Source organism: Notolepis coatsorum (assembly GCF_963971535.1).
Source record: "Notolepis coatsorum genome assembly, chromosome: 4".
Taxonomy (NCBI): domain Eukaryota; kingdom Metazoa; phylum Chordata; class Actinopteri; order Aulopiformes; family Paralepididae; genus Notolepis; species Notolepis coatsorum.
The window spans coordinates 148,432,483-148,456,128 of record NC_140168.1 but is presented as its reverse complement, the minus strand read 5'-3'; the positions used below and the strand labels follow the sequence as shown (position 1 = coordinate 148,456,128).

Here is a 23,646-nt window from a genome sequence, read left to right as displayed (position 1 = left end):
TATGGCCAAGTCGCACATCTATGGATCGGGCCAAATCTTCTCTTTCTAATGGCAGAGTTCAATCTGGATTTAATATCACCAAGCGCCCCTGACAGGGCAGCAAAAAAACGTGAATGAAATCTACTGTAAGTACAGTTACCTTTTTATAATGTAAATTGCTCTGCCATTTTTCATCAGATTGCAACGCCGTTTTTTGCGAGACGTTCACAGAAAGGTAGAGAAACTAACTGTGTTCTATTTTATGGCAATGACGTTTACCGTAATTTCCGGACTAAGCCGCACCTGACTATAAGCCGCAGGTGTCCACTAGACACCTGCGAGAGCGCCCCTGGTGGCCGTTCACTGTAAAAATCCATAAATTAGCCGCATCGTTGTATAAGCCGCAGGGTTCAAAACATGGGTGAAAAGGTGCAGCTTATAGTCCGGCAATTACGGTAGGTAATTGAGATATAACCCCGAAAATAAAGAGAGAAAAAAGGTTCATGCTATAAGTCAGATGATTGACAGGGGCTGGCGTGAGCTGGGAAGTGTAGTTTTATGAAATTCTAAAGCCCATCGAAAGCCCTGGGGCTCTTCTCTCAAAAGACTACACTCGGGGCGCCCTCGTGGCGCATACCATAGTGCCTCGGGCACCTACGCGGCCGACCCGGGTTCGATCCCAGCACCTGACGTTATTTGTCGCATGTTCTCCCCACCTCTCCTCCCGTTCGCCCTCTCCTCTGTCGGTCCTGCGTGACCAAGAAAAGCTGTAAAAATGCAAAAAAAAAAGAATAAAAAAAAAGACTACACTCAAGTTAGGTTGCGCCGTGTCCTCACGTCAATATGCGCCTTTTTCGATGCACTGAGATTTCTATAAACTCTACTCAAGACTTAAAATCATTGGTAAATAAACGTAGTGCTGAAAATATATACTTTGATTGCTGTTTTGACAAGTTAGGGTCTTTACTCTTGGCTACATTTGAAAAAAGAAATTATGAAAAAATGCTCTGTATTGGTTGATTTTTGAATTGTTGTATTTCTCTGTTTGTCCAGGAGGTGGAGATAGCCAGCGTGGATGCATTCCAGGGCCGGGAGAAGGACTTCATCATCCTGTCTTGTGTTCGTGCCAACGAGCACCAGGGCATCGGCTTCCTTAACGACCCCAGACGTCTCAACGTAGCCCTCACCAGAGCCAGGTAACCCTACCCCCTCACCAGATCCAGAGCCAGGTAACCCTAACCCTCACCAGAGCCAGGTAACCCTAACCCTAACCAGATCCAGCACTTTTGCACACCCTGCACTTTTTTACCGTCCAAAACAATGTTACACGATAATAAACGGAGACGCGACGCGGCACTAGGACCACACAGAAAATGGCTGCTTGTTCCCTCTCTGAGCTCAGGTCTCTGGCGACTTGAGCTATTGTTATGCAAAGACCAGTAGCCAGGTGGGTACTTGTCGAGGGACGAGTCGCATTTTTGTGTGCACGCGCCAAGTACCGACCTGGCTACTTGTCTTTGCATAACAAGCTCTGGTCATCAGGTGTGTTCAAATACATAGGACGGAACACAGAGCTCCCTGCCCCCTCCCCTCAAAGTTTGGTGTGAACGATGGTCTGTGTGATTGCCATGAAATGCAACAGCATTGCTTGGTGTCTGTGAAATATATGTCTATGACCTCGTTTATTTAAAAGCCTCTAGGCTGTTGTTTTATACATACAGTATGTTGTCTACTTGACCCTCAACGTGCACCAGATTGATGCATTTAAAATTCTAAATGTTCAACATTTTTGCCGGACCATGTCCATTAAAACTAGAACGCGTTAACGTGCTGCGTTAACGCGATACTAGTATCACGCGATAATATAATTAACGCATTAATCTAAATTTTTTTTTTAATTTTTTTTTTTTTACATTTATCTACCCAGGGTAGGTTCGCTGAGCACAGATGCTCTTTTTCAGGAACGCCCTGCTTCACATTCACACAGTTCAATTCACACCTGGGAGCTGCCCAGTACAACCACAGTTGACACCATTGGCCACTGAGCAACTCCATAGTTCAAGTTTGAAATGCTTCTTTCTGTTTTGCTCCTGAGTGTGTGCTAGATACTGTACTGTACTGGTAATATTATTTATTTGTGTTAACTTCTGAATAAAACAACTTATTAAACACAAGTACATCTTATTGAACATTATTTTGATATTTCATTACCAATTATCATAGCAAAACAGCTTTTTCAAACAGTCTGTAATGCATTTTGGAAACGGGAGATGGGCTCATGGTGTAATGGGCCACCTGGCCTGAGAAACATAAGGAGGAAAGAAAAAGTAAGGACTTACTTCTGGTCATTATTTGGGTAGAACACACATATTTTGAATGCCTTCGGCAGATTTTTTTCTTTTTTTTGAGCCATTTTAATCTAGATTAATCTAGATTAAATCCAGGATTGCAGATAGATTAATCTAGATTAAAAAAATTAATCTATGCCCACCTCTAATTAAAACACAGTGCAACTAGGTATAAAATCACCAACGCACTACTGACCACGCCCCCAAATGTGTCCCCTCCACCATTGAGAACAAAATTGCGCCCTTGCAGGTAACCCTAACCCTCACCAGAGCCAGGGGGTGTGGTTGCCACATGTTTGGGTGGGTGGGGAGGTTACTGATTAATAACCAAGGTGTCTCTCAACACATTCAAAAAGGTTTTCTCACAGCAGTGTTTTTGTTTCTGTGACTTGCTGTTTGTTAGCAATGCATTCAGTCACTTGCCAGTGATGTTATTATGTATCACTTGTCATTAATATTACAATTTCCTACGTTTTTAAACCCATTATTTACCTTTCCCCTCCTTTTTTTTTTTTTTTTTTTTTTTTTGATATTTTTTGATATTTTTTGCACAAATCTCAAATATTCAAAACATATTTTTCCACATCACAGTATGCAACGTCCAAGATTTGCCTTTTTCTTTTTTTTGTAAGAACATACAAAACATGTACAAGACTCATACAAATACATTAAAAACTGACATGGAAATTAAAAAAAGACTTACGAAAAAAGAAAGATACTATACTATACATTGTGCACATATATCCCTGATGCATATACTTTACATGTAGACCAATCTACCTGTGAGCAGGTATGTGCTGCATACATAAAATCTATGCATATACATACATAATACAATATAAAGTACAAGTACCATCAGATCAGATCCCCTTTTTTATATTCCTCCTTGATACCATTGTAACCCCACCTTAGTCATTTGTTCCCAGACCGTTCAGTCAGGTGTAGAAAACTGTCTCATACCTCAGCGAAGATATCCTCTCTTCCTGCGACTCTATATGTCACCCTTTCATATGATGCTGTCCGGAACATTAGTTCCATCCATTCTTTAAAAGTAATATCAACAGGTGATTTCCAATGTCGTAATGCAATTCTACATCCTGATATCATGGCCATTCTATACCACATTCCCCGGTATTTAGGCAGTTTAATCCCTTTCGGTACTATACCCAAAACACATGCCATTGGGGCGTTATTTATCTTCACATTCAGAACCTTACTTAGGAATATCACAATTTGATCCCACATTTTCCGGACCTTCTCACATTCGTATAGCATGTGTAGTAAAGTGCCTGTCTCCTTCTCACATCTCCAGCAGATGTCACTGTCCCTTAATTTCAGTCTGGCCAGTTTACTAGGCGTCCAATAGCTTCTGTTCAACACTTTGTAAAAAATAAGTTGTGATTGCGCCTCCCGAGAGAATTTACCCCATTTGGACACCAGCTTCTCCCACATTTCCTCAGTAATATCCTCACGTACATCGTTCTCCCAGCTCAGCCTCAGACCCGCCAACTTGGGTGCATTGTATTCTCTTATAACATCATAGAATCTTGATGCACCGCCTTTCCTACGCCATCCTTTATAAAATATTTCTTGAATTGCAGTAATCGGGCCACACTTTGGCCCTCCCATTGATGACGATATACAATGTCTAATCTGTAGGAATTTATAGAAGTTTTTATTATCTATACCAAAATCCTCTTTAATATCCTCAAAAGGTAAAACCCCATCTTCTCCGGCTATATCACCCAGTACATGTATCCCCCTTTTAATCCAGTCGTCCCATATGACTGATTTCTTACCAATCTTTAGTTTTTTATTATACCATATAGAGGCTCTTGTAGTCAGAAATGTGCTATCACCAGTCAGCCTATGCGACTGATTCCAAGTTTCCCTGGCAAACGCCATTAGAGGGTTCTTAAGAGGTATAGGTCTGTCTGATTGTGTCAGGAAGGATTCCAGAGACGAGGGATATACCATTTCCTCCTCTATCTTGACCCAAGCAGGTGCCTCCTCAGTCGAGTGATTCAATTTGGAGAGCTGGGAGAGCGAGAACGCATAGTGATACCAGTCTAGCTTAGGCAGGGACAAGCCGCCATTTTCCTTTGCTGCATACATTTTGGCCCGACCAAATAGTGGCCTTTTGCCCCCCCATAAATATACATTAATGACTTTGTCATACTGTTTGAGTAACTGAGTTGGGAGAGTCATCAGCAGCATATATAGGATATAATTTAATTTGGGAGCCAATATCATTTTTACTAAGTTTATCTTCCCAAGGAGGGACATATTCATCTTGGCCCAATTCTGGGTCAGAGCACTAATGTGTTCGATTATAGGGGCAATATTGGCTTGTACTATCTCTTTCAGACCTGGGATCAGCTTTATTCCTAGGTATATCAACCCTGACGGCATCCACTTGTACTGCCATCCCCTCCTAATAGCAGGGGGACAGCACTTAGAGAGAGGCATTGCTTCTGATTTGCTCCAGTTGATTGTGTATCCAGAAATTTCAGAGAAGGACTCGATAACAGTTCCAATGACACCAGCTGCTGTTTGGGGATTGCTGGATACCAATAAGATATCATCCGCATATAAAAATAGTTTATGTTCCACCTGTCCCGCTATTACCCCTTTGATGTCTTGATTAGTCCTTAGTGCGATAGCAAGTGGTTCGAGGAAAAGCGTGAACATTTGGGGAGAAAGCGGAGAACCTTGCCTCGTCCCCCGTCCTAGATTAAAGGGCGAGGATACGATCCCGTTAGTCAAGACAGAGGCGTCCATTTTTACCTGATCCACCGCCGCCTGTGGGGTATATAAATCCTGGTAAAAGCACCTGAAGACATTATTAATTTCCTTTTTGTCCGTAATAATTTTGTCATTCTTATTACGAATTGAGGATATAATATTTTGATTTTGCATTTGTTTAACCCGATTTGCTAGTATTTTACCCGCTCTCTCCCCCTGTTCATAATATCTTTGGTTGGTCCTAAATAAAGCATATTCAGCCTTTTTTTGATATACTTTTATTGAATATGTTCAATTCATATTTGGATTTGTTCAAATTTCTCCACCTTTCTGGGTCTGGTCTCTGACTGTGCTGTTTCGAGAGTGCTTTAATTTCCTCGTCCAATGCTGTCATTTTTTGTTTCTCTGCCCTTTTTAGTATTGCACTGTATTGTATGAGTCGTCCTCTCATGTATGCTTTACATGTGTCCCACATTATGCCACTATCATCTATTGACCCTTCATTAAGTTCCCAGAATTCCTTAAATATAGTTCTAATGTATGCACATGACACTTCATCATTCAACATTAGGTTATTGAATCGCCATCTCCGAGACCGTTGCCCCTCCTCTATGGATGTGATTACCAAATCAACCGGAGCATGATCAGATATTACAATGTTCCCTATCCTACTATCTGCTATTTGTTCTACCAGTGCGCTAGAGATCAGGAAATAGTCTATTCTAGAGTATGAGGCATGTGGGTGAGAGTAAAACGTGTAGTCTCTTTCCTGTGGGTTCAGAACCCTCCAGATATCCACTAGACCCAATTCCTCTACCAGTACACCGACCGCAAGTCTCCCTGCGTTGTCAGCGGTCCTGGGTTGAGATGATTTGTCCAGCAAGGTGTTTCCAACCAGGTTGAAGTCCCCCCCTATGATTACGTTGCTATTCCCTATCTTCCTAATCACCTCACATACTTCATGAAAAAAGTCTGAGGACGACACGTTGGGCGCATATATATTAGCTAATGTAGTTCTCTGTCCCTCCAAATCTGCATCCAATATAACCCATCTCCCCTCATCATGCGAGAAACTGTTGTGCACCTTAATGTCTATGTTTTTTCTCACTAATATTGCCACCCCCCTCTTCCTAGAAGAGAACGTACTATAGAATATTTGTCCCACCCAATCTGTAACTGAGGGGTACAATTCCCTGACTGTATTGATAAGTATGGTATCATTAAACCACTACCGCTTTATGTACTTTAACTACTGGCCACACAGTACATGATATAGATATGATGAACACTTTCCCACCTGATGAAACCAAGTCCACACAAATGTATCCGTCGAATCTTTAATATATAGCAAAGGGTATATACAACGTTCACGTAATGACATTTATGATTTGAATGCACTTGTAAGGCAAATGAGTATTCGTAGGCAAATCAACATTGAATGTCCAATCTCTGGTTACGCAGGAAGCAAGTATACAACCTGGTTCTTTAGGGAACTATAGCGATGGTACTTAATGATTATAGCTGGATACACTAAAGGGGGTCCCGCTGGTTGTAAGTCAGTAGGGGGGGGGGGGGGTTAGGAGAGCCGCTGGCGATATCCCATCTGGCCAACGATTTCTTGGGAGAATTCAGAGTGCTGAACACGGTGCCCACAGAACCTTGGTCCACAGATGAATACAGTTGGGCCCTCTTGTAGACGGTAGCTGCCGGTCCACAACGAAGAGACGTGAGGCGACCTCACTCGGGTTAGAGCGCCGTCTCACCTGGACTCCTCTCGGGGGTAGTTCCAACACTTACCAGTGTTGGCTGTTATCCATGGCATAATCAAAGCACCCAAAGCAAGTAGATAATCCAAGCCGTGTAGGGCTCGCCGTCGTCCGGGTAAGGTAATCCAATGTGCAGGTCCACTCGTCCTTGCCCAGAACTCCTCGGATGAAAGCACCACACGTGGTCTGCCCAGCCTGGTTAAGACTCTAGATAACGCGAGGAAAACGATGGGGGTACTGCTCACTTTATAACTCTAACCGAACGATGCACCATACATAATAGACTATTATTAACTTAATAGAAATACGTCCCACTCGACGGTATAGTGCCAAACTATGACAATTCAACTATTAATCCACACGATGTCTCAATGCCATTCTGAGGCCAAGTTGACCATACTGCACCACACGTGTATCGTGGGTGAGGCTTAACGTCTTGCCACTAGGTTGGAGGGTAAAGAACTAAGGGCTAAGGGAAGTTCTACTTTACTTGCGCCATATATATATGCGCTGTGAACAAATAGTACCATTCGTATTTCGGCAGACGTATTCCTACGCGGAACCGGGGCTAGTAACGACATGTTCGTCGGCACGATTGAACTTGAACCAAGGGGCTTGGCTGCTGGCGCCAAGTTCTTGTCCAATGAGAGAATGAAACTATTATGGGCTGTTAGTTGACCAAAGGGATATTCAGTGTATATGTACAAGGAATATACAAGGGATATCAAACGATATACAAATACTATTAAATATATATCCATAAATAAATATATATATTCGGTTTAATCTGATCCTTCACAACAGCCGCCCCCTAATTAGTCCCACCTAATTAGCTAAGCAGAGACAGATTGACCGCACTGTCTACCACTCAAGGTCCGCTGTAAGGGTCAGTCAACTCACAAAGTCATGGGGTCATGGTCGTCATCGATAGTGTCTGGGAGTCTGGGCAGTTCTATTAGCCTCGCCACAGGTCGTGTGTAAGTTCGCCCTTGGACGAGCACCTCAGCTGCTCGGACCTTGCCATCGGCACCGGTGATCACTTTGCTTACGCGGCCAGCCGGCCACATAGCTCTGGGTAGTGACTGGTCGATAATCATGACGACTGTTCCTTCTGTCAAATTGTCTCTCTCTTTTACCCACTTCTGGCGGGTCTGTAGAGACGGTAGGTAGTGGAGTAGAAAGCTGTTCCAAAACTTGTCAGCTAGTACTTGACTGTACCTCCACATTCTTCGGCCGTTCGCTTCTTCAGGCCTGTACATTGTCTGGGGTAGCGCGGGGTCCAGCCGCCCCATCAAGAGTGTGTTGGGGGTGACTGGGTCGACATCTGCTATATCACTGGAGACGTAGCCGAGGGGCTTGGAGTTCAATACTCCCTCGATCTCCGTGAGGACTGTCATTAGGACTTCTTCCGCTACAGTCTGGGCCCCAAGCACGGCGTACAGGGCTGTCTTTATAGAACGTACTTCTCGTTCCCAGGTTCCACCGAAGTGGGGTGCGTTCGGGGGATTAAACTGGAAGTCAATCTGGGATGGAGCGAGGTGGGTCTTAAGTTCTGGGCCCATAGCTTGGAAGCTCTCTCTCAGCTCTCTTTCTCCGCCTTTGAAGTTTGTCCCGTGATCAGACAACAATGTAGACGGTTTTCCTTTCTGTGATGTGAATCTTCGGAAGGCCATAAGGAATGAGTCTGTGCTCATGGTTGGAAGGAGTTCGATATGTATCGCTCTGGTGGTCATGCATTTGAATACAATACCCCACCGCTTCTCGGTTCCTCTTCCTTTCTTTATATACAACGGGCCAAAACAGTCCATGCCTGTGGAGTGGAATGGCTTGTCGCCGAGTCGGAGGCGACAGGGAGGTAGGTCAGCCATCCGGGGTATGCTGGGCTGCGCGCGCCACTTTCGGCAGTCTAGACAGGTTCGCTGGAAGCGTCGCACTGCTTCTCTCCCTTGAAGTATCCAATAGCGACGTCTGATCTCCGCGAAGACTCTCTCTGCTCCTGCGTGGTGTACATCCTCGTCGTATTTCTTTATGATCAGCTCTGTGACCTTGTGTCGGCTGTTCAAGACTATCGGGTACTTAACGTCATCCGGTAGGTCGGGGTCTCTCCGCAGACGACCACCCACTCTGATGAGATTATGGGCGTCACTCTCGGGTGCCAGGTGGAGCAGTCTGCTGTCTGATGGGACGGGCTTTCCTCCCTGTAGACAGTCTAGCTCATCGGGGAACGAGTCTCTCTGGGCTCGTTGTAGTAGAAGAAGTTCTGCTGCTGAAATGTCAGTGGTGGGCTGAATCTCTGGGTGGTGCCACAGGAATGTCTTTAGTTGCGCACTCTGTAGGGTGAGGCAGTCATCTATGTTGGGGTCTGTGGAGGCGACTGTGCTCAGTCCACAGAACATAGGTTTCTTGTTCTCAGCCTCCTCTTTACTCGCCTCCCGTGGGGTGGGTGTAGGCCACTCTCCTTCCGGGAGCTTGAGGAACTCTGGTCCGTCACTGTAGATGTTGTGACGGGTGAGGTCATCTAGGGACATTCCCCGGGTGATGACGTCAGCTGGGTTGTGTTTGGTGTCCACATACCGCCAGCTCGCTGCTTCTGTTAACTCTTGAATCTCGGTGACTCTGACTCCCACGAAGACTTTGTATCTGCATGAATCAGACTTGATCCATGTGAGTACTGTCGTAGAGTCTGACCACAAGATTGTTCTGTGCACCGGAATGGTGAGTTCACGTTGGATTAACGTGGCTAGATGCGCTCCTGCTAGGGTTGCGCAGAGCTCTAGACGCGGGATAGAGTGTTGCTTTCGTGGGGCTATTCTTGAGCGAGCCAGGATGAAAGCAGTGTGTATCTCTCTTCCCTTCTCTTGGGCACGCAAGTAGGCCATAGATCCATAGGCTACTTCGGAGGCGTCACTGAAGACGTGTAGATCCATCTTGCATGTCTCTGGCCTCACTGTGGGTGGGAAGTAGCTGCGGCGTATATTGACGCCTGGGAGTGAGCGGAGCTCCGTCTCCCACTCTCTCCATGTGGAGGCAAGGTGTGCGGGTATTGGGTCGTCCCAGCCCTGGTCCTTGTCCCATAGTGCTCGTACAATCATCTTTGCCCTGGTGGTGTAAGGTAGAATACATCCCAACGGGTCATATTGTCTGGCGAGTGTTCTGTACACACTCCGTCTGGTGGTCGGTATCTCCGTCGACCTTCCCTGCTCCGTGGTCAGGGGTTTGTGTCTATAGTGGAGCGAGTCTGTTTTGAAGCGCCAGACTAGTCCTAGTGTCATTTCTTGGGCTTCTCCTGGGATTGTCGCCATCCAGGTCTCGCTGCTGGCAGCCTTGTCCGCGGGGGAGAGGCTGCGCAATACGTGCAGGTCGCTGCTGGCCCACTGCCTGAGATCAAAGCCGCCTTTGGTCAGGGAGGCGCGTAGCTTGAGTAGGAGAGCCTCGGCTTCTTCTTGGGTCGAAACGCTTTGTAAACAGTTGTCCACGTAGAAACTGTTCTTCACACTGTGTCGGACCTCTTCATCTGCTGCTGGGTCCTCTGCGACGTGTTTCTGCAGTGCAAATGTAGCACAGCACGGGCTGCATGTGGTTCCGAAGGGGAGGACTTCCCATTGGTAGATGGCTGGGTGCTCATCTCCGATCCTCTCTCTCCATAGGAACCGCAGTAGGGGCTTATCCTCCTCCACTAGTCTCACCTGCAGGAACATCCCTTTGATATCCCCGCTGATAGCCACCTTGTCCTGGCGGAAGCGTAGTAGCACGCCTAGTAGAGAGGGGCCGAGTGTGGGGCCGGGCAAGAGCTCTTTATTCAGATTCTGGGATCCGATCTGGTAGCTGCAGTTAAACACAATGCGATCCTTGCCGTTGTGGTGGACCTTGTGGTGCGGCACGTACCATGATTCGGTCGTCTGATCGGCCTCTTTAATGTCAATCTTTGTCACGTGTCCCGCTGTGATTAGCTTCTCAATCTCAGCGCGGTACACACTCTCTTGAGCGGGGTCTTTGGCTAGGCGCCGCTCTGTGTTCAATAGATACCGCTCCGTAGCTTCTTTCGTGGCGTGAAAGGTGGGCATTCCCTCTCGCCTCAGGAGTGGAGTTGCGTATCTCATCACTCCGCCGACTGTGACTCTCTTTGTCCCTTGCTCGAGGAGGTTTATGGCGTAAATGTCTTCTTTAGAACGAATGTCTTTCTTTTCGTTCTTAAAGGGCATTGTCTCTAGTGTCCATAGCCTCTCGACATGCTGCAGGAGAGTGGTGTCTTCTTCTGTCACTCTGGAGTGGAGGCAGCTAGTGGCTGCTGTTCGGTTGAGAGATTTAGCGAGGGGGCCTTGTAGGGTCCATCCTAGGCGGGTCTCGACTGCTGCAGGACAGCCTCTGGGTCCTGTATGGACCCGGTCTATCGGGACTATGAGGTCTGCATGGTCGGAGCCTATCAGCAGGGTCGGGGTGGCGCCGTCTATGAGCGGGATAGGTAGTTGACGCAGGTGCACATATTTATCCATCAGCTTGGCGATGGGGTAGGTGTACTGTGATAGTCCTATTTCTTGGCTGGTGAAAGCATTTGTAATCCTATACCGTCTCTCTGGCTGCCCGCTTGCTGCGATAGTGAAGGAGACATTCTCGCCTTTTATCGTCTTTAAATCTCTTCTTATTGTCCGAATCGTCATTTGGTTCTCGTTCCCCCGCAGTCCCAGCTGGGCCGCAGCGGACGCGAGCAGAAGGGTCTTCTCTGACCCGTCATCAAGGACGGCGTAAGTGTCCATGACTTTATCTTGGTAGCTCAATGTTACACGGACTACCTTTAAGAGCACTTGGGCGCCGCTGCTGCTGGCGGGGTCAATGTACATGACACTTGCCTTGGTGCTGCTCGATGGTGCAGGTGCAGGCTTTCTTCTGTTACTGTCGTGTAGGACATCTAGGTGGGCTCCGTCAGACCGACTGCACCTCTTCTTTAGGCGGCACTCGGCTGCCATGTGACTGCGCGCACATCGGTAACAGCGCCTGTTGGACTTTATCCATTGACTCACTTCTTCTGCATTCATCTTTGTGAACAGGTCACATTGTGACAGCCAGTGTTCCTTCTCGCAGTACGGGCACACCATCTTCCACTTCTCTTTTCTCGAGGGGGTACTGTGGTTCTTACTGCTCGGTACTGATTCTGATTGGTGCATGACAGTCACCGATCTTCTTCCATCGTTTATTCTCCTGGGTCCCTCTCTGGAGCTTGGTGTGCTCCGCACGAACGTATCCAGTCGTAAGCTGCTGACTTCTCTCGCCAGGAAGTCGGCTAGATCGAGGAGGGATGGTTCGGGACCGTTAGGATCATGGTGGTCTCTCTGCCGCCTAAAGCGCTCTTGTCTGGCGGGTGGCAGCTTCTCTAAAATCCTCTCGACGTTAGAGTTGGCGTATAGCTCGTGCATACCCTTTTCTCGTTGCGCTCCCAGCATCCCTACCAGGGACTGCACTTTTATAGACAGGTCGTCTAATGAGCGATTGTCTGTTGCTGGGGGTAGGCGGTCAATATGCCTTATCTCTTGGATTACGTAATCCCATATACGTCCATATCTCTGGTCCAGCGCTGCTAGAGCCGCGGTGTATGGGGTCGTAGAGGTGGCATAGGCTAGCGCTATATTGTGCGCTCGGGGTACTTTCAGGTGCTTCAGTAATATTGCATACTTGTGACGTTCATCAACGACATCCACCATCATTGTCTCTAAGCACATTCGGAGCTCCGTGTACTGTGCCCGATTCTCATGGGTGAAGTCTGGGATGGTCGGTGTGGCAATGTATGACGCCGTGGATGGCTGATACATCGGCGAGCGTTGGGGGAGATGCCTCCTAGGCGAGTCTCCTCTTGCGCCTCTCTGTGGGCTGGTACCGGCAGGGTACCATGGCCCGCTGGTCCAGGTGCTATTCCTCGGGGCTGGTCGTGCGTCGTGCTCACCCGTGAATAGAGTCGGGGGTCTGTAGCGCAGCGCCGCGGGGGTATAGCCTGGGCTGTACTGGACCTCCTGGTCCGGTGGAGTACTGTGCTGTCGTCGGGCTTGGTTCTCCTCCTCTCCCTCTTCTTCTTCTATCAGGTCCTCTAGATCCTGTAGTCGTTTATTTAGCTTCTCCGCAGTGTATGCTGCTCCTTCCTTGTAGCTGGGTCTCGCTTGGACCGGTCGGGGAAGGGGGTCTGCGGGGGGTATAGGCTTGGTCTGTTGGTCAAGTTCAGGGTCGCTTGCTCGGTTAGGAGACGCTGCCCTTGACTGTTGTCTCGACGAGTTCCTTGAACCCCTGGCGGAGGGAGAGGGTGTTGCCTTGAGGATCAGCTGCTCCATTAGTTGCGCTTGTAGCTTGTCGCGCTCGGCTTGTAGTCTGTCGCGCTCGGTTTCGCGCTGGATGAGAGCGAGGTCGCGCTCTGCTTCTCTTTGGGCACCGGCAGCGGCACGCTGGGTGTCTGCTCGGTCTCTTGCCATATTCTCTTCCGTCTGAAGGCGTCTCATCTCCAGGCGTATGCGCTCTTCTTCGCTCCGTTGCTGTGTCTGGAGTCGATCGCGTTCACCCTGAAGTCGATCGCGTTCACCCTGGAGTCGATCGCGTTCGGTAGAGGCTGTCAGGCTGACGAGGAACGCCTGTGATAGCATCCTCTCCGCTTCGCTGGGGGAAGACGGTTGTAGAGGTGAGCCGCTCCTGGCGGTACTCGTTGGGGAGTCCTGGAGCTCTATTTCCTCGGCGCTCTCCTCCTCTTCTTCCGTGCAGAGTTCTCTCTCTGTAGGGTTGTCTTCCTCCCGGGGCTGGTCGGGGACTACTTCTTCGGTATTGGCGGGGGGTAAAGGCATGTCAGCTCCCTCCTGGTCCCCACCGTGAGCTTGGTCAGTTACATTAGAACCCACTAGGGCCTCTGTGGTCGGGGTAACCTGGTCGTTAAGGTCAGACATAATTTTACTTTCTACTTTTACCGCGTTTACCGTTTGTAGAAGGCTAGGTAGTTGACTGACAGCGTAATCCTCTAAGTACTGAGGTGTCTGTCGTCTGCGCCGCGGGCGTTCTACGTTAGGAGGACCGTTTCGTGGAGTGTTCATCATAGGCCATTTCAATATTAATAACACTATATTAATATTACACTAGTTACCCTCCGGCTCGAAGGACCAATTGTAACTGAGGGGTACAATTCCCTGACTGTATTGATAAGTATGGTATCATTAAACCACTACCGCTTTATGTACTTTAACTACTGGCCACACAGTACATGATATAGATATGATGAACACTTTCCCACCTGATGAAACCAAGTCCACACAAATGTATCCGTCGAATCTTTAATATATAGCAAAGGGTATATACAACGTTCACGTAATGACATTTATGATTTGAATGCACTTGTAAGGCAAATGAGTATTCGTAGGCAAATCAACATTGAATGTCCAATCTCTGGTTACGCAGGAAGCAAGTATACAACCTGGTTCTTTAGGGAACTATAGCGATGGTACTTAATGATTATAGCTGGATACACTAAAGGGGGTCCCGCTGGTTGTAAGTCAGTAGGGGGGGGGGGGGGGTTAGGAGAGCCGCTGGCGATATCCCATCTGGCCAACGATTTCTTGGGAGAATTCAGAGTGCTGAACACGGTGCCCACAGAACCTTGGTCCACAGATGAATACAGTTGGGCCCTCTTGTAGACGGTAGCTGCCGGTCCACAACGAAGAGACGTGAGGCGACCTCACTCGGGTTAGAGCGCCGTCTCACCTGGACTCCTCTCGGGGGTAGTTCCAACACTTACCAGTGTTGGCTGTTATCCATGGCATAATCAAAGCACCCAAAGCAAGTAGATAATCCAAGCCGTGTAGGGCTCGCCGTCGTCCGGGTAAGGTAATCCAATGTGCAGGTCCACTCGTCCTTGCCCAGAACTCCTCGGATGAAAGCACCACACGTGGTCTGCCCAGCCTGGTTAAGACTCTAGATAACGCGAGGAAAACGATGGGGGTACTGCTCACTTTATAACTCTAACCGAACGATGCACCATACATAATAGACTATTATTAACTTAATAGAAATACGTCCCACTCGACGGTATAGTGCCAAACTATGACAATTCAACTATTAATCCACACGATGTCTCAATGCCATTCTGAGGCCAAGTTGACCATACTGCACCACACGTGTATCGTGGGTGAGGCTTAACGTCTTGCCACTAGGTTGGAGGGTAAAGAACTAAGGGCTAAGGGAAGTTCTACTTTACTTGCGCCATATATATATGCGCTGTGAACAAATAGTACCATTCGTATTTCGGCAGACGTATTCCTACGCGGAACCGGGGCTAGTAACGACATGTTCGTCGGCACGATTGAACTTGAACCAAGGGGCTTGGCTGCTGGCGCCAAGTTCTTGTCCAATGAGAGAATGAAACTATTATGGGCTGTTAGTTGACCAAAGGGATATTCAGTGTATATGTACAAGGAATATACAAGGGATATCAAACGATATACAAATACTATTAAATATATATCCATAAATAAATATATATATTCGGTTTAATCTGATCCTTCACAACACAATCCCTCTTAAGCTTGGCCGACTCTTCCTCATTCAGGTGTGATTCTTGAATTAGTGCAATATCCGTCTTTTTTTGTTTCAAGAACGTCAGTATTTTTTTTCTCTTAATGGGATGATGACATCCGTCTATATTCCACGATACTATTTTAATCAGCCCCATATCCCTTGTAATGTATCTCCCCTGTGCATTCCTGCACGTAGTGCTTCTATGTCTATATCCCATATTTCCATATCTAGGACCTGAGACTGTGATGATATACATACAACAGCATAGTATATGATGAAATAAAAAGGAACACATAAAAACATAAATACATTTCCCCCCCCCACACTTACCCAAGCTACGTTCGATATGACCCCAAATAGAACAATTGCACAGAGGGTGAGATCGATACTCACCCGTGCACTTTGGTCCCCCTCGTCTAACAGAGGAGTGCATTTGGCACAAGGCAGGTTGCCCAAAACTGTGCCCCTACTATTTTGTATACCCTAATGTAACGTATGGCTCACACTGTAGTCTATATACAGTGTGATCAATTCAACTGAACTCGTCAAAATGGTGACGTTTTTTTCTCTTCCAACAATTAACATTTGTATATCCCCTAGATATATATTGGTACATTGTAACTTCCATGCCATATCCATATTGGACTATGGTTCATTTCGCCATCCCTTTTTTATCTATCCAGGATATATATATATATTATTTTTTTTACACAAATTGGCACTTTGCGATGTATGTTACTCTATGACGATGCCCCTGCGACTTATCTGTATCCATGTGCTTCTTGATCGTTATCTTAATTGACCGCCTCCGACTGTCCCCGTCTGAATCCCTGGAGTTTCTCCCGGTACCCGTGATGTTCATTGCCCTGCTGTGCGGGGCCTTCATTCTCCGTCGCCTGTATGCCGCCTCCCGGTCCCTGTTTTCTTACCACTGTCTTCTTACCACTGTCTGCCAGGTAGACAGCCGCAGCATCTCCCCTCGATCCGGGTCGGCAGCAGGGTTCACCACGGTGATCTTGAAGCCACGTCTTGCCATATCCGCCGTCGCCTCCGCCGCGCTCTGGTACAGACGGGTGCCATCTTCGTAAAACACCCTTTTCGCAGGATACGGTGTCTGGAACTTGAGATTCTTCTCCTTCATAATTCTCTTAGCCTCGGCATATTCTCCTCGTTTCTTCAGTATTTCAGTGGGGAAATCATGATCGACATAGAAACGTTCATTGTCACATGAGACGTTTTTCTTCTGCCACGCCCGGCGTATTATCTCTTCCTTCATTTTGTAGCTCCCAAACTTAACCACGATTGACCGTGGCTTCAGCTGCGGGCTGTTAGGCCTTGGGGCTAATGCCCGGTGTGCTCGTTCGATACGAAGGTCCATGTCCTGAGGCAGACCGAGTGCGTCCTTAAACAGGCCGTCTAGAAATCCATGCATGTCCTTTCCCTCTTTATCCTCTGGGATACCATATACCCGTAGGTTGTCCCTCCTCGCTCTGCCCTCCTGATCGAGCAGTTTAGCCTCCATGTCGGCCTGTCCCTGCATTAGCCTCTTGATCAACACCGTCGCCGCATCAAGCACATCCTCATTTTCTCCGATTCTTCCCTCCGCCTCATCGAGTCTGTCGCCCATTTTGTTCATCTCATTTTTTATTTCCCGAAATTGACGCTCATTATCTCTTCTGAACTCTTTAAGCTCCTTGAAGATGTTCACCAGCGTGGCCTCTCGTTCAGATTCATCGTCGCCATCTTTTTCTCCCGTTGTATCGCCATTCTCTGCCATTCCGTCGTCTTTTCCAGTTGTAATCGTGTTCGCCCTACGTCTTGTGATAGCCCCTTCTTTCATCCCTATTAAATATATACCCTGGTGTTGTTAATAAATGTTTTCCGGGGCTATATCATTTTGCTGTCGGGGAGCTCGTGAGTTAAGCTGCCATGTTCTTCCGCGGTCAAACCGGAAGTCTTTCCCCTCCTATTCTAATCGCTTTCCTGAATTGTGCTCTGTCATACACTTTCCCAGAGCACTATTTGTTGTTTGATGGTTGTTTGTGCCTGTTTTGTTCTGTATTGTGCTTGTGTTACTGTGCGATTATTTGTTTTCTTCTTTCTTTGGTTTTGGAGTAATCCCAGGAAAAGACGCGATAATAGCGTTTTAATGAAATCCACTTATCAAGTTGTAATCTTTCGCCTGATTATCTAATCATCCTGAAATCAACGCTAGATTATCTTTATTATCCTTCCTCATGCAAGAATGAAATGTGGTTTCGCCTAGACTCTGGAATGCCCTTCCTCGTGGCCTAAGAGCTGCAGCGTCTGTTGATTTTTTTTAAATCAGCTAAAAACATTACTGTTTAAACAGGCCTTTGGGTAATGTTTGAGCTTCTCCTCCAGGTATAAAATATGTCTTTTTTCTCTCTTTTTTTGATGCATTGTGTTTTTGTTCTGACTCTTATCACTTGAATGGTTCTTGCTTTTTATTTTTATATTTTATATTTATTTCTTCTGTATGTAAAGCACTTTGTGAGTTCCCTCTGAAAAGTGCTATATAAATAAACTTTACTTACTTACTTACTTTAGACCGCCCCCCCCCCCCCCCCCCCCCCCCCCCCTCCTGCCACCAACGGCACACACACACACACACAGCGTCAATCGCGGAAGAGAAACAAATCAGATCAACGCAAGATTTGATATATAGTGTTCTTACCTTGTCTCTGATGTAATGCAAAAAAAAGAATCCAATTATCTGATCGCCATTTGAAGTACTGGGCGTGGAGGTCCGTGCCACGTTCTCCAGCATTGCATATGATGGAGGGGGGGGGGGGGGGGGCTAGTTGTGATATCGTTGTAACAGGTTACCTCGCTGGAGTATTTAAAACCTGCCCACACGGCTCAGCTCGGCCCAGAAAAAAAATACATGGTTTCTAATGGAGTGCAATAGCGGCCACAATGCGTTAGGGGGCGGTATTGACCGTCTGCAATCGCAGACACACTCAGAACAGCATACACAAGGTGCCTCGATGAATTATGAATGGCAATAGCGAATAAAATAAATAACGAGTAAAAAACGTATATACCGTAATTCCTCTAATAGTAAACCCGGCTTGTATTTGTTTCAACTGTAGCGGATACCAGGCTTGTATTAGGAGGAGGCATGTATAAGAGAGAGGCCTATATTTCTAACTTTCAAACAGATCATAATGAATAAATCAACATTTTGTGTCAGTTTGAACCCAGTAAAATGTACTGGGTTCATTTATTGAAACCAAGTACTGTATGAAATATGGTAGTAAACAGTGCAATTACAGGTGGTCAAAAAAAGTAAAATAAAGTAAAATAGTGCAATCACAATACTGGAATAATAATAATAATAATAATAATAATAATAATAATAATAATAATAATAATAATAATAATAATAATAATAATAATAATAATAATAATAATAATAATAACTTAGTTTTATACAATTCTGAGGTAGGCTTACTCTCTTGGTAAACATGGTATTTACTGCACAGCCAGGCCAGCATATAACAACAACAACAAAATATACCCGGCTTGTATTAGGAGGCCGGCTTATAATTGCTTAGCTCAACAGTGCACCCGGTCATTAATAGAGACCCGGTTTTTAATTGAATACCGGTTACTATTAGAGGAATTACGGTATATGTGATTGGCCGTCAAGCACTGGCTCCCAATCACGTATATATACGTGAATGGCCCCGGATGTGTTAATGACCGTGTTAACGTGTGTTGTGATATGTGTAAAATGTATATTGAATAGTTGCATTTGAACTAGGGCCGATCACGTGATTTTCAGAAGATCGGGATTAAAAATAATAATAATAAATCTGGATTAAAAAAAATTAAAAAAAAACATGACCATGTTCATGTCTTAAACTCATACTGAGGCCTTAGTTTTGGTTTTAAATTACATATCATCATTAATTAATTTATTGTCACAGAGCAGAAGAATTTGCCAAAACAAACGCATTTCCTTTGATTTAATTATACATCAGATGATTTATGTCAAGGATGAGGGACATCCACTAGTTGCAGAACTTGCAGTCACCTGATTTTTACAGACGATGGCGCCATTGCTCTATGTATGTTATTACCGTCTCATGAAGCAGCAGGTTGGAGGCGGCATTGTGCTCGGGGAGGTAAGGAGGCAGAGTTTTTTAGATTGCAATGCCTCGCTTGAATGAAGTTAACTTTTCACCTGGATAACGTCAATATTTGCTTTGTGACTGAGGATTATCATTGGCGTTTCAGACCAAAATGAATGTATACTAATGTGCAAACAGATTGAAACTTTTAATATTTCTCGTATGAAGCACATTCTCAGGGTGAATGTAATGTGAGCCACCGGCGCTCGAGCCGCCTCGAGCCCCTCGAGGGACTATTGAGGCAACAGTCTCGCTTCGCCAGTTTCTGACAAAAATGCGTCAAATCGGTTACTAATGTGAAAGATCGGATCGGGAAAGATCGGTATCGGTAGATACTCAAAATCACATGATCGGGATCGGATCTAAAGAAAAAAAAATTGATCAGGACATCCCTAATTTGAACCCTTGCACTGAAGAACCATATAACTATCAAGTCAAGAGTTTTATTTGTCACGGCATACGAGTATACAATGAAATGCGGGTGGTCTTGCCCGCAACGATGTGCAATACAGTGGTACAACATACTGGCAGACCCCAGGTGGTGAGAGCAGGCAACTGCACCTCCTCATCCATCACCCTCAACATAGGGGCCCCCCAGGGCTGTGTTCTGAGTCCCCTCCTCTACTCCCTGTACACACACGACTATGTGGCTCAGCGGAGTAGCAATACAATCATCAAATTTGCTGACGACACAGTGGTGGTGGGCCTGATCTCTGCCAACGACGAGAGGGCCTACCTGGAAGAGGTCAAGGTCCTGGCGGGATGGTGCCAGGAAAACAGCCTCTCCCTGAACGTCAGCAAAACAAAGGAGATGATTGTGGACTTCAGGAGGTCGGGGGTCAAGGACTACAGCCCCCTCAGCATCGACGGGGCACCGGTTGAGAGAGTCAACAGCTTTAAGTACCTCGGAGCCTACATATCCGAGGACTTGACATGGACCACACACATTGACAGTGTTGTGAAGAAGGCACGACAACGCCTCTACTTCCTCAGGCGCCTAAGGAAGTTCCAAGTCAGTCAGAAGATCCTTAAGAACTTCTACTCATGGACAATAGAGAGCATCTTGACCGGCAACATCACCTCCTGGTTTGGGAATAGCACTGCACAAGACCGAAGCAGACTACAAAGAGTGACACGTTCAGCCGAACGCACAATTGGAGGGGGGCTCCCCACCCTCCAGAACATTTACATCAAGCGTTGCAAGGGCAAGGCTAAGAGAATCATTAAAGACTCCAGTCACCCGAACAACTGCCTCTTTGAACTGCTGCGGTCAGGCAAGCGATACCGGAGTCTCAAGGCGAGCACAGAAAGACTCAGAAGAAGCTTCTATCCCCAGGCCATCAGGCTGCTAAACGAACAATGAATGAACACTACACAACAACAACCACCAAACGCACATAGCACACACATCCACACGCACACACTCACTTTAAACAAACACACTGTAGCACCCACTCCACACACTTTATAGCACACACCCACTTTAAACAAACACACTGTAGCACCCACTCCCCACACTTTATATTTATGGATGAAGGATTGCACTACAACTCGTACACCTTACTGTAAATTGTACCTAAAATTGTACCTCATCCCATTTCTGCTTTGCACTAGATAGTACTGTACATTAGTACACTGCATAGTATTGTATATTATATGGTAACTCAGAACATTGTACATATGTCTATACCGAACACTGTGACCTCATTTTTCTTCTTCTAAATTACATGCTATATTATGTTATTATGTTATTTGATACTATCTTGTCTAGCACAGTCTCTGGAGCGTAACAGTAAGAAGCATTTTGTATGAAAGTATTCTGTACTTCTGTATGACAACTATTAAAGAACTTGAGAACTTGAACTTGAATAGAATCCAATACAAAAAACATTGTGCAATAACAGGTAACAGGTAACATGGTGTGACATCTCGGTATTTGTACATAGTTATTTACAGAGCATATAGGACATGCTAGGTAGCTTTGGTAGTGCAATACACTGTTACTGTTGCTAATACTAATTTAAAGTGGCCTTTCCTTTTGGCAATAAGTGTGGGTGTGTGCGGCATGAGTGTGTGCCCGCTCATGTTAAAGTGTTAAAGTGGCTGCTAGTGTGTGAGCGTGCACAGCGTGCGTGTCGTGTGTGTGCTCATGTGTGCTTATGTGTGGATAGGGTGTAACGGTACACAAAATCCACGGTTCGGTACGTACCTCGGTTTTTAAGTCACGGTTCGGTATTTTTTCAGTACAGCGGGGGGGGGGGGGGGGGGGGGGGGCGGTGGGGCGATACCAGTGCATGCATTAAAAAAAATTAAATCTAAAAAAAAATTATATAAATTATACTTTTTTTTTTTATATATATACAGCTACTGTTTTATATATACTGTTTTTTAGTAATAACTAGAAAGTAATGGTATTTATTCAACAACAGGTGATTGATTAATGATACTGTATTATGGGGCTGCAGTACTGCAGATATACCCTACTCCAATGATCCACTCACTTTGCACTCGCTACCCAGTGGCTCTGCAGATATACCCTACTCAGTCTACAGGCTCCGGTGAAGTAGCACAGAGGATCTGTTGTGATTTTTGCACAATAAATATTCAACATTCTCTTTTGAGACTCCGCCTCAGACTCTTATCATTTGGCACTAAAAGCTAAACATTGTCACCGACATGTCATTAATTGTGTGCGAGAGGTCGATCAGTGACCACGTTAGCGTGAGCTAAGTTAGCATGAGCTAACGTTAGATGGAAACAAGACAATATAACGTTACTGGTGAAAAAGTGATTTACCTTGGAATACTCCTGTGCCAACTTGCTGTACTTTGCTTGCAGGTCTGCAGCCATTATTGCTGGATTATGAATAGCCCCAACTTTAGTCATTGTAACATTAAAGCTAAAACTAGCTTTTCGGTTAGCTCTTCAGCTAATGCTAATAACACCAGCAAGCGAACCCATCAGAGCTCCCCGTCAACAGCGCTCTGTCGGGAGGATGGCATTTTGCCATTGTGTATTAATGTGGCTGATTGTAAAATCTCGGATCCTCAGGAAATTTGTCTTGCTTTCAATAAACACTTCATTGAGGCTGGGTCCTTATTTGACAGGTTGTCTACTGGGCTGGCTCCACTGGATGTTGACTCTGACCCTAGCCCAATCTTCGATCATGCCTCGTGTGTACCTACATTTTCCTTCCAGCCATTTTCATCTAGTGAAACTCTCAATATCTTGCAATCCATAGACCCTAAGTGTTCTACTGGTGTGGACAATTTAGACTATTTTTTTATAAAACTGGCAGCCCCTGTCATTTGTGAGCCATTGTCACACATCTTTAACCTTTCTATTGCATCTGGCATAGTCCCGCAAGTGTGGAAATCTGCCAAGGTGCTCCCCTTGCATAAAGGGGGGGATAGGGATAAGATGGATAACTATCATCCTATCTCCAAACTATCATGCCTAGCCAAAGCACTGGAGACCTTGGTAAACAACCAATTAAAAACCTTTTTCTCAAGTTGCTCAGTGCTAAGTACTCACCAATCAGGTTTCAGAGCAAATCATAGTACTATTACAGCTGTTACTTTGGTCACTAATGACACTATTTCAGCCCTGGACAATGGGAAGCATTGTGCAGTTCTCTTTGTAGACCTCTCAAAGGCGTTTGATACAGTAGAGTAGACCATCACTTGCTTTTGAATAGTCTAGCTAGCATTGGCCTGGATAAAGCCGCTTGTGCTTGGTTTCAGGACTATTTATCTTCAAGGTGTCAATCTGTGAATTCAGGTAACTGTTGGGGAAAATGTGTATATGAGGTGAACTAGTTTAATATGGGTCAACTAAGCAGTGCTGAAAGACGGTCTGGCTGACGTTCTTAAAACAACTTGGACAGATGGACATTTCAGTACGGCACGTTGTGTGCTTGTAATCTCGTACATCATATCGCTTTCATATCTTGTTCTTTTCTCTCTTTCATACATACACATATACACGCACACATCTCATCTCTATCTCTTTCATACACACACAAACCTCACTAATCTGAACTCTCTCTTTCACACACACACATATACTCTTTCACATTCACACACACACACACACACACACTCATTTTCACAT

General features: G+C 45.8%; 1 protein-coding gene across 1 annotated transcript in view; it reads left to right on the top strand.

Annotated features, from left to right (window-relative positions):
• Nucleotides 1-23,646, top strand: part of LOC311226728 (regulator of nonsense transcripts 1) — a gene marked incomplete at its 3' end in the record, with an annotated part of 278,920 nt that overhangs the window by 234,867 nt on the left and 20,407 nt on the right. Inside the window, exon 18 of the mRNA XM_084312138.1 lies at nucleotides 1,033-1,175. Coding sequence (XP_084168264.1) covers nucleotides 1,033-1,175 — 143 coding nt within the window. The remainder of the gene's footprint in view (nucleotides 1-1,032; nucleotides 1,176-23,646) is intronic.